This window comes from Chamaea fasciata, unplaced genomic scaffold (genome assembly GCF_029207755.1).
Source record: "Chamaea fasciata isolate MVZ Bird 193981 ecotype frontalis unplaced genomic scaffold, bChaFas1.0.hap1 SCAF_10, whole genome shotgun sequence".
Lineage (NCBI taxonomy): Eukaryota > Metazoa > Chordata > Aves > Passeriformes > Sylviidae > Chamaea > Chamaea fasciata.
The window spans coordinates 32,516,927-32,529,058 of record NW_027094095.1 but is presented as its reverse complement, the minus strand read 5'-3'; the positions used below and the strand labels follow the sequence as shown (position 1 = coordinate 32,529,058).

At 52.8% G+C, this 12,132-nt stretch overlaps 1 protein-coding gene across 3 annotated transcripts in view; it reads right to left on the bottom strand.

Annotated features, from left to right (window-relative positions):
- Nucleotides 1-345: 345 nt before the first annotated feature.
- The window catches only part of TNNI3K (TNNI3 interacting kinase), a 33,552-nt gene continuing 21,765 nt past the window's right edge, over nt 346-12,132 (bottom strand). The window contains exons 18-25 of one of the 3 annotated variants that reach the window (XM_066193035.1): nt 7,751-7,803; nt 7,535-7,587; nt 6,243-6,375; nt 4,025-4,134; nt 2,441-2,500; nt 2,067-2,236; nt 1,076-1,155; nt 346-962 (exon numbers count right to left, since the gene is read on the bottom strand). In XM_066193035.1, the coding sequence (XP_066049132.1) occupies nt 886-962; nt 1,076-1,155; nt 2,067-2,236; nt 2,441-2,500; nt 4,025-4,134; nt 6,243-6,375; nt 7,535-7,587; nt 7,751-7,803 (736 nt within the window). In that variant the 3' untranslated portion in view covers nt 346-885. The other 2 variants (XM_066193036.1, XM_066193037.1) reach the window with 2 other exon arrangements.

The following is a 12,132-nucleotide window of genomic DNA, read 5'->3' as shown; positions in this document are numbered from 1 at the left end:
GTTGTTTTGTTGTGGTTTGCTGGAGCTTTATGGTTTCCTCTTACTCAGACCCTTCCATGGAAATCTCGTGGCGTCCTGGGCCAGGGGATTGCAGACAGGGTCCAGCAGGTCTCCTTGGGAGCCCCATGCCAGGCTTTCCTGTGTGTTTATTCTGACACTTCAATTGTCCAGCAGCTGCTGGTGTAAATGGATCTGCACCTGAGACAAGAGCCCAGTGGAGCAGGGGTAGCTGGTACCAGGGGCAGTGGTGGGAGAGCTGAGACAGAGCTGTAACAGCTTCTCCCCATTCAGCTTCTCAGCAAGGGAAACAGAACAAATGGAAAATGACCTCTCAGCTTTGTTCAGTGAAATCTTCCCCACTTTTATTGCTTCAGCACTACTGAAGTAACGGCAGGTGTGTCAGAAGCGCTGTCAGAGCCCACCATGCAGTCACACTTCATGTCTGTCACACTGCTCCAGGGATCCTCATTGCAGACCTGCTCCAGGGATCATGGCTGCAGAAAAACAACATCCTCACCAAAACCACGCAACCCTGCCATCAGTGGGAAATACCGATTCCTGCTCAGCCAGGGAGGCAGCTCTGCCTGGCCCACACATACAGTATTACAGATAAATTTTGTTAGCTTGAAAAAATACCCCAGAAAATAAAAGTGTGATTAACTCTGTAATTGCTTCTAGAGGAAGAGTTTAACTTCTGCTGCCCTGCCTCTATTCTGTTTTTTAATGCCCCGTGGTCAGAGTTGCTGCTGCAGAGCACAGGGTGGTCACTGAGGGAGATGCAAAGGCAGAGGGCAGCGCAGGGACATTTGTCACCAACACTCAAGCTGTTCAGGGATGTCAGTGTGACACTCAGGGCCGTGCTGGGGCAGGTGGCTGCTCCCCCCCTCAGCTGCTGTCCTCAAAGCTGCCGCCGCCGCCGCAGGAGTGGAACCTCATGGTGCTCAGGGGGTCTGACACGTACCCTGCAGGGGCAGAGAGGGTGGGTGCAGCTGGCACAGAGAGCTCCTGCTCTGCAGAGCCAGCACAACAACCTGCCAGGGCCCCCTGAGCCCGGGGAGCCCCCTGAGCACCTCACCGTTCTTGTCCACGGCGGGGTACTGGAAGTTCCATCTCATGTCATCCGGGGACAGGCCCTGAGAATGGGGCTGCCCAGCGCTGCAATTTAAACAGGAGCTGTCAGTTTAGGTGAGACTGATGATGGCACATCTCCAGACCATGGGAACTTTCTTTCCAGAGTGGAAGTAAAGGACAGTACCATGAGACATCATCCTGGGGCCCGACCACGGCAGGGGAGTAAACAAAAAGCAAGAATAAGTCACGAAGTGAGACCACGACCCCCAGGCATGCTGCACCCAGTTACCCTTCTCAGATAACTGCCCTCAAATACCCCCAAGTTTGGGGCTTCACAGCTGTCTCGGGATTGCCATCTTGGAAACAACTCCAGGCATCAATCCAGGGTCATTGACTTGTATTTAACGTGTCACTGCTAAAAGGTTTCTTGCAAATACATTTCTCAGGCAAGGAGGATTGTGGAATTATCTTCCAGTCACGGACCAAACCCACTGTCCTGCCAACATGTGGTTCATCCCTGATCCTAGAGATCAGAGTTGCTGTTTGCCCTTGAAATCAGCTCTCCCAGAGGTAGGGTATAATACCTCAGACGTTTACTGAACGGTAAAATAACACAGAGCCCACGTGTGTCCCTGCCTTCAAAACATCAGGAGTCCTTCCTGTTCTGTAGCTGTGAAACGGGTGACCCCCAGCTTTTAGGACGTACCCCGGCAGGAACAGTCCCACAATGCTGGCCCCCACAGGCCTCCTCTCGCAGCTGTCCCCTGCCTCTGCACCTGCTGGAAGGCTCTGTCCGTCTGTCCGTCCATCTGCCCCCTCCCTTCCCACCCGGGCACGTTGCCCTTCCCCCGCGGGCAGCCCGGGCTCTGCGGTGGACACGGCGGTGGCCGGGGTGCTCGCTGCCGGTGCTGGCCGCCACCCCCCGGCGGCACAGTCCCCTCCCGCCCCGCACCACCCCGGGGAGCGGTGCGGAGCCCGAGGGGACCCGCACGCACCCCTGCGCGCCGGCGGCGAGGGCTCGGGCGTTCAGCGCGTACTCCAGCTCGAAGCGGGTGCGCAGCGCGGCCACATGGCTGCGCCCGGGGCCGCCCCTGGCCGCCAGGCAGTCCGAGGACGAGGAGGGGGACAGCGACCCGCTGCTGTTGCTGGAGGCTGGAGACATCAGCTGGATTAAAAATAATAAAGGTGTCGTTATATTTACAAGTCCTTTCACACCCGTCTCTCTCTCATAAGCTGTGTCCCACTTTTCCTCGGACTTTTCCTGCAAAGCCACCGCCGTCCTCAGCTGGTGTTGCTGTCCCCGTCCCCAGCTGCTCTCCGAGCTGCTCTCCCACGCACAGATCGCCCCCGCTGGGAGCCGGGTCCTCACCTCAATATTGCACAGACACTCCTCTAACTTCGTGACAACTTCTGAGAACTCCGGTCTCCCCTGCGAACGCAACGGGAAAACCAGAGCCGGGTTAAAAGTGGAAGGGGCAGGTCTGATGTGGTTAGGCTGACACTCAGGGAAGGGATGAGCCACGGTCCCCATCATTTCCCCTCTCCGTGGCAGAGCTGTCAGTGTCAGTCTGTTTGGGGATTGATGAAATCTGCAAGTTCAGTGCTGAGCTACAACATGGAGATGTGTGTTCATATGAGCTTTAACTGCAATTCATCTCTTTTTCTGTAACAATTAGATTTGAGCTAATGATGCACAAAAATACTATCAATAAATGGCTGGCTCTGCTCTTTAGGTTGACTTTCTCTCTGCCCATGGAGAGGAGCTCAGACACAGCAGCAGCAGTGATGAGCAGTGGAGAAGTTCCTGGCCATCCTCCCCCCTCCCTTGTCCAGGAGAGTTGCACTTGATAACACTAAATGTTTACTTCTTTACAGAGCTCAGCCTCAGGCCTTACGGCAAATTCTCTGGCTCTAATTAAAGCTCACAAATCCAATTAGCCAATGAAAAAGTCTTCTCAGGAGATGCTGCTAATCTTCTAATCACCAGTTTGCCTTTAGAAACAGCTGCTGTCAAAAGTTTCTGGGAAACAGATGTTCAAGTACTTGATAAATAGAAACAGGGACATGGCACATGGGAACTAGTTTTCAGCCGGGATGAGTCTTGAATGAAATTAAAGACAAATAAAAGGATATATTTTCTAATTTGGAGGCATTTCATGGCCATCCAGCAAAACCCCTACAGGTATACTCCATTTTCTGCCTATTTTTTCATTAAACTGAGCAGACCTTGTGGAGAACTTTGACCTGTGAACACTCATTGAGCCCCAAAACTCACCAGTTTTCCATAAAAAATGGTAGCAAAACACTTCTAGTAGAGCAAAATAGAGCCTAATAAAGAACAGTAGCAAAAACCTTTTAATAAAAATAGTTTTAACAAGTTTTTGCTCACTTGTGCAAAATTCTGGCCATCCATGGGCTGATTGAGCCATCAGTTGTTTTATAGTTCTGTCCTGAAGCTCTAAAACGCTGGCAAGATGAAGTGACATTGGAGTCACACTGATGGGTAACAAACTGCACTGGGACTCTGAAAAAATGGGTTCTCCTTGTAGGGGCTGAGTGGCTGTGGGAATGCTGACAAGACCCAGGGACTGCACCCACCTCAGTGCTTGCTTCAGCCAGCACTTTAACATGACACCTGGTTGATAAATTTAAAATGAATGTGTGCCACATTCTGTCATTAGCCATTCCTTACAAAAATCTGAGAGCAGCAAGGAGTTTTATTCTCATTCTGTAACAGCTCAAGTCATCATCAGCATTTCGTGATTAATTAAGCTTTGTTGAAAGGGTAAATGTTAATTTACTTTCCTCCTCAATTCCCCAGCTCTCCTGCATTTCCCGACACACCCCATTATCTGCCTGGGAGCGTTCTGCAGTGACCCCTCCCACGGAAAATGTGATTTTGGGGGTGTCAGCAGAGCAACGTGCCCCTTTTCCCTCTGCCAGGGCTGCTCACCTCAGGACAGGCGTTCCAGCCCCTCATCAGCAGGGCGGAGATGGGCTTGGGGATGGAGTAGCCGATGGGCGGGCGGATGTGGTGGTAAGCCATGTCTGCTGCTGCTGCTGCTGCACGGGACAGACAGACAGACGCCGTCAGCACCCACAGGGACACGTGTCAGCACCCACAGGAACAACCCTGCCCACCGCTGAGACACCCGCCAGCACCCAGGAACACCCGTCAGCACCCACAGGGACACCCCCACCCACCACTGAGACACCCGCCAGCACCCAGGAACACCCGCCAGCACCCACAGGAACAACCCTACCCACTGCTGAGACACCCGCCAGCACCCAGGAACACCCGTCAGCACCCACAGGGACACCCCCACCCACCACTGAGACACCCGCCAGCACCCAGGAACACCCGTCAGCACCCACAGGGACACCCCCACCCACCACTGAGACACCCGCCAGCACCCAGGAACACCCGCCAGCACCCACAGGAACAACCCTACCCACTGCTGAGACACCCGCCAGCACCCAGGAACACCCGTCAGCACCCACAGGGACACCCCCACCCACCACTGAGACACCCGCCAGCACCCAGGAACACCCGTCAGCACCCACAGGGACACCCCCACCCACCACTGAGACACCCGCCAGCACCCAGGAACACCCGCCAGCACCCACAGGAACAACCCTACCCACTGCTGAGACACCCGCCAGCACCCAGGAACACCCGTCAGCACCCACAGGGACACCCCCACCCACTGCTGAGACACCCGCCAGCACCCAGGAACACCCGTCAGCACCCACAGGGACACCCCCACCCACCACTGAGACACCCGCCAGCACCCAGGAACACCCGTCAGCACCCACAGGGACACCCCCACCCACCACTGAGACACCCGCCAGCACCCAGGAACACCCATCAGCACCCACAGGGACACCCCCACCCACCACTGAGACACCCGCCAGCACCCACAGGAACACCCATCAGCACCCACAGGGACACCCCCACCCACTGCTGAGACACCCGCCAGCACCCAGGAACACCCGTCAGCACCCACAGGGACACCCCCACCCACCACTGAGACACCCGCCAGCACCCACAGGAACACCCCCACCCACCACTGAGACACCCGCCAGCACCCACAGGGACACCCGTCAGCACCCACAGGGACACCCCCACCCACTGCTGAGACACCCGCCAGCACCCAGGAACACCCGTCAGCACCCACAGGGACACCCCCACCCACCACTGAGACACCCGCCAGCACCCACAGGAACACCCATCAGCACCCACAGGAACAACCCTACCCACTGCTGAGACACCCGCCAGCACCCACAGGAACAACCCTGCCCACCGCTGAGACACCCGCCAGCACCCAGGAACACCCGTCAGCACCCACAGGGACACCCCCACCCACCGCTGAGACACCCGCCAGCACCCACAGGGACAACCCTGCCCACCGCTGAGACACCCGTCAGCATCCACAGGGACACCCCCACCCACTGCTGAGTCACCCGTCAGCACCCACAGGAACCAGGAACACCCACAGGAACCAGGAACACCCATCAGCACCCAGGAACACCCATCAGCACCCACAGGAACCAGGAACACCCCTAGCCACTGCTGAGACACCCAGCAGGTGTGGATGGAAACCCACTGCGGAGCCACCCAGCCAGGGAATAAAGGAGGCTGGACGGAGGCAGGCGGCTGAAGGAGGCTTTTGCCATCAGACCAAGGACCATGGCCACAGGCCCACCTCTGCTCACAGGTCAGACAGCAGGGAGGGTCTCACTGCCGGGGGGCTGAGCCCTCCCTCCTCCCCTGCGCTGGCTCTGACCACGTCCTGCAGCACTCCTGACCTCTAACAACTCTTGTCAGACATGCAGGGTCAGAATCTCAGGAGTGCAGCCCTGGAAATGTTGCTCTGCTTTGCTCACCCCCCTTCCTCCCCCCGTTTGTGGATGCTGTCCTGAGGCACACCAAGGAGACGGACCAAGGAATGGCTTTGCAATCCCAGCAATCATGTGAGAGACAGACACCCTGCAGTCAGAGTGTTTTGTTCCCAATCCTAGACCAAGACAGGATAGTTCTGTGCTTTCCACCAAATGCAGTGTCTTAGCACTTAGTAACACAGTTCAGTAAGACACTGGTTAATATTACACAGTGTAGCTACTCCTCGAGTTCAGAGAAATTTAAAATATCAATTCATTGAGCATGTTACCTGGTTTCAGGTGAGCAAACGGGATTTCCCCTGTTAGGAGCTCCCAGAGGCACAGGGCGTAGCTGAAGACGTCGGCTTTGATGGTGTACCTCGTGCACTGGGTGAACACCTCAGGGGCCATCCAGCGCAGGTTCTGCCCCCCAGGACACAGCAACCACACGTCAGCACTGTTGGCTTCCTCACACGAGCACCCATTCCTGTATCTGCATGTTTCTTTTCCTTTGTTTCCTTATTCCCTGCCTCCATCACTCCACGAGATAATTGGTAATCTGCCAGGAAGAGCTTTTACCTGGCTTGCAGGACCCGGTCAGTGTGTTACTGTGCATGACAGGTTACTGCTTTAGCTTGGTCTCAGTTCCACGGAGCCAGGCTGGGCTGGCTTTAAACATCACAGCAGCGTGAGAATAGAAATAGAACCCCAGGCTCAAGGTCTGGAGACCACATCATATGGTGTGCAAGATACATGTATGTCTGCCATATGATGGGAATTAACTACTGCTCCAGCTGGCAGACGTAAAAGCTGACAACAGCTGCACTGGGGCTTGCTTTCCTGGGGCCCTGCTGCTCCCTGCAGACCCCCAGTTCTGAGGCTGCTTCACAAGTGACCTCTCTCCCTGGGGTGACGGGTTCAGGGTGGGCTTTTAGAGTCCTTGTGCTCCTTACTCTCCACCCACACGCTGAGTGCCACTCCAGAGGGCAAAGGGCTGTTTGCCAGGGCCTGGGGCAGCACCACCCATCCTCTGGCACTGCCCATCCATCCATCCATCCATCCATCCATCCATCCATCCATCCATCCATCCCACCCCATACTAATAGCTGGGATGATGTGAACACTCCTGGCCGTGAAGTGGCACACAGGACACATCTGGGCTCAAACCCATGGAGACAACAGCTGTGACTGTGAGCAACAGGCTACTGTGAAGAAAAGAACTGTGAAATAAGGGAACCAGGGCTGAGTAACTAATTCCCTGTTAGAAAAGGAACCACCTGCCAACAGCATGTGAGTGGGGAAGAGTGGATTAAAAATAACTCTTTAGGAAGGAATTGGAGCAATAGAGCTCCAAAGACAGCCTTATAAAGCATTGCTTTCTGCTGCAGATGTTACATATTCCCTCATCTCTGCTATTAAAGACAGAGGAAAAAAATAAAACCAAGACAGAGAAACACTGAGAGAGATCAAATACTACACCAGTCCCTTTTTCCAACAAACATATTTCCAATGTCTTCCTCTCCTAAACTCTGTTTGCCTGTCTGTTTGATATTAATTATGTGGAACAAAACAAGAAACAAACCCCAGGTTGTTTTGTCATGTTGTCTTCATCCAGGGATTGCAGAAATCGAGATTCTGAAACGGAGCAAGAAAAAGAATTACTCTCAGGCCAATACAGACACACACCTTATTAGACAGAAGTCCTACCTTAAGTACAATTCCACAGGACCCTCTCAGTAAGCACATGTTTAATTTTAGAGAATTTGGGGTTAATTTGTGTTTCATAAAAACTCCTTACCTCCAAAATCAGCAACTACTGCGTGGCCATCCTCATACAGGAGAATATTGTGACTGGGGAAAAAACCAAAAACTATAGGTCATTGTTTGATAGTGTATTAAAGATGGTGAAAGTGTTATAGTTTTTGGGTCATAGCTAAACATTTGAGTCCAAATCACCTCCTTGGGTAGCTAAATGTCTATAGGTACATCTCGTATTTATGGTTAGAAAGTTCACATTACCCCTGAGAGGGGAAACCAACCTTTGACTGATTTGTGTGCAACAAATCCAGGGAGAGACTTTGAGAAATCACCAACGAAACCACGGGGTTTGAAACAAAATGGGGACTTGGGGAAAGACCCACAAGCTGCTTTAGAGGTCACAAGCTTCCAGTTCCTCTGGGGATAAAGGTTTCCCTGCCCCAGTCAGTACAGCTTCACAGCACAGGGCGGTGGAAGGGCTGAGCAAATCCCAACACAAACGTGCACGGATGAAATGTGCACACAACAAAGCTCTCAGGATGTTTATCAAATGCTGGCTGAGCCAAGAAAATTCAGAAGAGTGAAAAGTGTATGGAAAACTGAAATGAAGAAGTTGGCAAGAGTTTACATGAGGAGGGAAAATGGAAGTAATATTGATGGTCTCAACAAAAAGCACAACCTGCTCATATTAGAGCTGCAGATACAAACAAGAACAGTCAAGTGAGGACCACAAATTTTACCACATAACAGTTTTAGGACAGAAAAAATTTAAGCTCTCTCAAGCAGGACTCCTACAAATCACTGTCTTCAAGATTTCCACCTTCACCTAAACCCAACCCTTGGGATGATAAATTTAATCATAAAAATGTAACCATGACTCTCTTGATTTATATTCGATCTGATTTTAGCTCTCATATGTACTTTCCATCAAAATATTGATGTGATTTTAGTGTGACATGTGGAATTGTTTTGAGACCCACACCATATGCCAAATGAAAATGTGAATCAAACACAAGGCTGAACTGGAGAGACTCCTGAAGGCTGAGCCCCAGGCTGGGTGCAGGTACACAAGCTGTTCAAAGCTACAGACTTTGCTGTGGCCTCTGCACAAATTTGGCCCCTGTCAGCAGGGACAGAAATTATCACCATGTCTCAATGTGAATAAACTGCACTGAGCCCCAGCTTCAACTTCAATCTATTCCAGGATTGCGTGGACTTGGATAAATCCAACCTGACAAGTCAAGACATAATCAAGACCTCGGCTGACAGTTTTTGTGGAGAAGCAGAGAAATCAATTGAAATTCCCTGTCTCCTCATGGCGTGCGTCAGCCTTTCATAGAATCACAGAATCTCTGAGATTGGAAAAGAGGTCTCCAAGATCAGAGAGTCCAACCTGTGACCGAGCCCCAGGCTGTCCCCAGCCCAGAGCACTGAGTGCCATGTCCAGTGGTTCCTTGGACAGCTCCACCACTGCCCTGGGCAGCCTCTTCCAATGCCTGACCACCCTTTCAGTGCAGAAACTCTCCCTGATGCCCAACGTGAACCTCCCCTGGCCCAGGGTCTGCCAAAGAGTGCTGAAATGCTCATGCTGGTGCTGAGTGCATTGATGGGCAAACCTGAGAGCAGGGAGCCGGCTCTGGGAAGGTTTGGTCAGTCTGGTACCTGCAGGGAACACTACAGGTACTGATTTTTCAGGTGAAAAATACACCCCACGGAAATAAGGCTTGGAAGGCACACATCTTAAAAATGCTGTTACTGCCTCAGGGGCACTTGAAAATTTGAAAACCTCAGGTGAAACAGGTACTCTTAAGCTTGTGTTTTGAGAAATGGAGCAAAATAAATCCAAGCTGAACTGAACTGGCAGAAGAACTAATACTGAGTCCAGCAGAATCAGAAATTAATTGTCTTCTGCTAAGGTCACGCAGGGATTGCAGCAGTGAGAGCAGGCATTGTTCTCTTCATGAAGGAAGAAAACGAGGTAAGAACGAGGAGTGTGCAATCATCCTGGCTTTGAGGAAGGACCCGGCTCTGGGGTCTGCCAGGCACGGAGGCTTCTCTCTCCCATGGCAAGTGACAGGCTCAGCGTGTCCCTTTCCCAGGGACTTGGGCCATTAAAGGATCCTTCTGCCTTTCACACGCTGTGGGTGTAATGAAAAGCAATGGATATTTTAAGATTTCACAGGGGATGTTTCAACAAAGAGGAGTCGCTGGCTCCATCCCCATTACCACCAGGCTGCCATCCTCCCTTTCATCTCCCCCACCAAGCAGCTCTCAGAAGTGTTCACAGATAGTTAGAGTCATCAAAAGCAGGTCAGCTGCTCAAAGGCTTCCTCCAGCCATGTTCAGCTGCTATGGCTTAAATTAAATGGATACTAAAATGGTCTCTCTTTTATTAAAGTGCTATAATCATCGTGGCTGCCATCCCTCGCCGTGGTGTAAGTAGTAATAAGTTGATGCATGCCACCGTTTCTGATGGCTGTCAGAAGTGAAAGGCAAAATAAAACTCCCAATTATTCTTCAAATGGAAGGATAACCCCTTTTCCAGGGTACAGACACGAAAGATTAATTTTCTTCTCTATTCTGTCAAGCTATATTGCAGGTTTATTCAATGCATTATGTGCAGTGCATTAGATTTCAGAACTCACAAAGGCGGTGGTGAGTTATGTGAAAATTTAAGGTAAAAAATACGAGGCTCCTGTGAAGCCACTGGCAAAACTTAACATGGAATTTTACTCTTAGTCTTTCTCTTAAGCTGTTGCAAAGATTTTCATCTGGTAATTGTGCCTGTGGGTTGGCTGGGACTCACGCTGCAAACACGACTCCTGCTGTTGCCGTGAACTTTTAGAGGTTGAGATCTCTCAGCAGCACACATCAATGGCACCAACAGCCCCAGAGCACATGATCTTCTGACCCTCACAAATACCTTCTGTGTGGGTTCTGCGGGGCTCTCTGGGAAGATACTGGTTTGGGTTTTCCTTTGTGGAAATCGTGATTTAAAATCCTTCAGTGCAGAGCTGTTCTTCTGATGGCCACCAAGGCATGGAGCTGCCCTGTGAAGTCTGACCTTGGCTGTCCTGGTCTGAGCCTTGGCTGTCCTGGTTTAAGCCTTGGCTGCCCTGGTCTGAGCCTTGGCTGCCCTGGTTTAAGCCTTGGCTGTCCTGGTCTGAGCCTTGGCTGTCCTGGTCTGAGCCTTGGCTGCCCTGGTCTGAGCCTTGGCTGCCCTGGTCTGAGCCTTGGCTGTCCTGGTTTGAGCCTTGGCTGTCCTGGTTTAAGCCTTGGCTGTCCTGGTCTGAGCCTTGGCTGTCCTGGTTTAAGCCTTGGCTGTCCTGGTCTGAGCCTTGGCTGTCCTGGTCTGAGCCTTGGCTGCCCTGGTTTAAGCCTTGGCTGTCCTGGTCTGAGCCTTGGCTGTCCTGGTCTGAGCCTTGGCTGTCCTGGTTTAAGCCTTGGCTGTCCTGGTCTGAGCCTTGGCTCTCCTGGTCTGAGCCTTGGCTGTCCTGGTCTGAGTCTTGGCTGTCCTGGTCTGAGCCTTGGCTGTCCTGGTCTGAGCCTTGGCTGTCCTGGTCTGAGCCTTGGCTGTCCTGGTTTAAGCCTTGGCTGTCCTGGTCTGAGCCTTGGCTGTCCTGGTCTGAGCCTTGGCTGTCCTGGTTTGAGCCTTGGCTCTCCTGGTCTGAGCCTTGGCTGTCCTGGTCTGAGCCTTGGCTGTCCTGGTCTGAGCCTTGGCTGTCCTGGTCTGAGCCTTGGCTGTCCTGGTCTGAGCCTTGGCTGTCCTGGTTTAAGCCTTGGCTGTCCTGGTCTGAGCCTTGGCTGTCCTGGTCTGAGCCTTGGCTGTCCTGGTTTGAGCCTTGGCTCTCCTGGTCTGAGCCTTGGCTGTCCTGGTCTGAGCCTTGGCTGTCCTGGTCTGAGCCTTGGCTGTCCTGGTTTAAGCCTTGGCTGTCCTGGTCTGAGCCTTGGCTGTCCTGGTCTGAGCCTTGGCTGTCCTGGTCTGAGCCTTGGCTGTCCTGGTCTGAGTCTTGGCTGTCCTGGTCTGAGCCTTGGCTGTCCTGGTCTGAGCCTTGGCTGTCCTGGTCTGAGCCTTGGCTGTCCTGGTCTGAGCCTTGGCTGTCCTGGTTTGAGCCTTGGCTGTCCTGGTCTGAGCCTTGGCTGTCCTGGTCTGAGCCTTGGCTGTCCTGGTTTAAGCCTTGGCTGTCCTGGTCTGAGCCTTGGCTGTCCTGGTCTGAGCCTTGGCTGTCCTGGTTTGAGCCTTGGCTCTCCTGGTCTGAGCCTTGGCTGTCCTGGTCTGAGCCTTGGCTGTCCTGGTCTGAGCCTTGGCTGTCCTGGTTTAAGCCTTGGCTGTCCTGGTCTGAGCCTTGGCTGTCCTGGTCTGAGCCTTGGCTGTCCTGGTTTGAGCCTTGGCTCTCCTGGTCTGAGCCTTGGCTGTCCTGG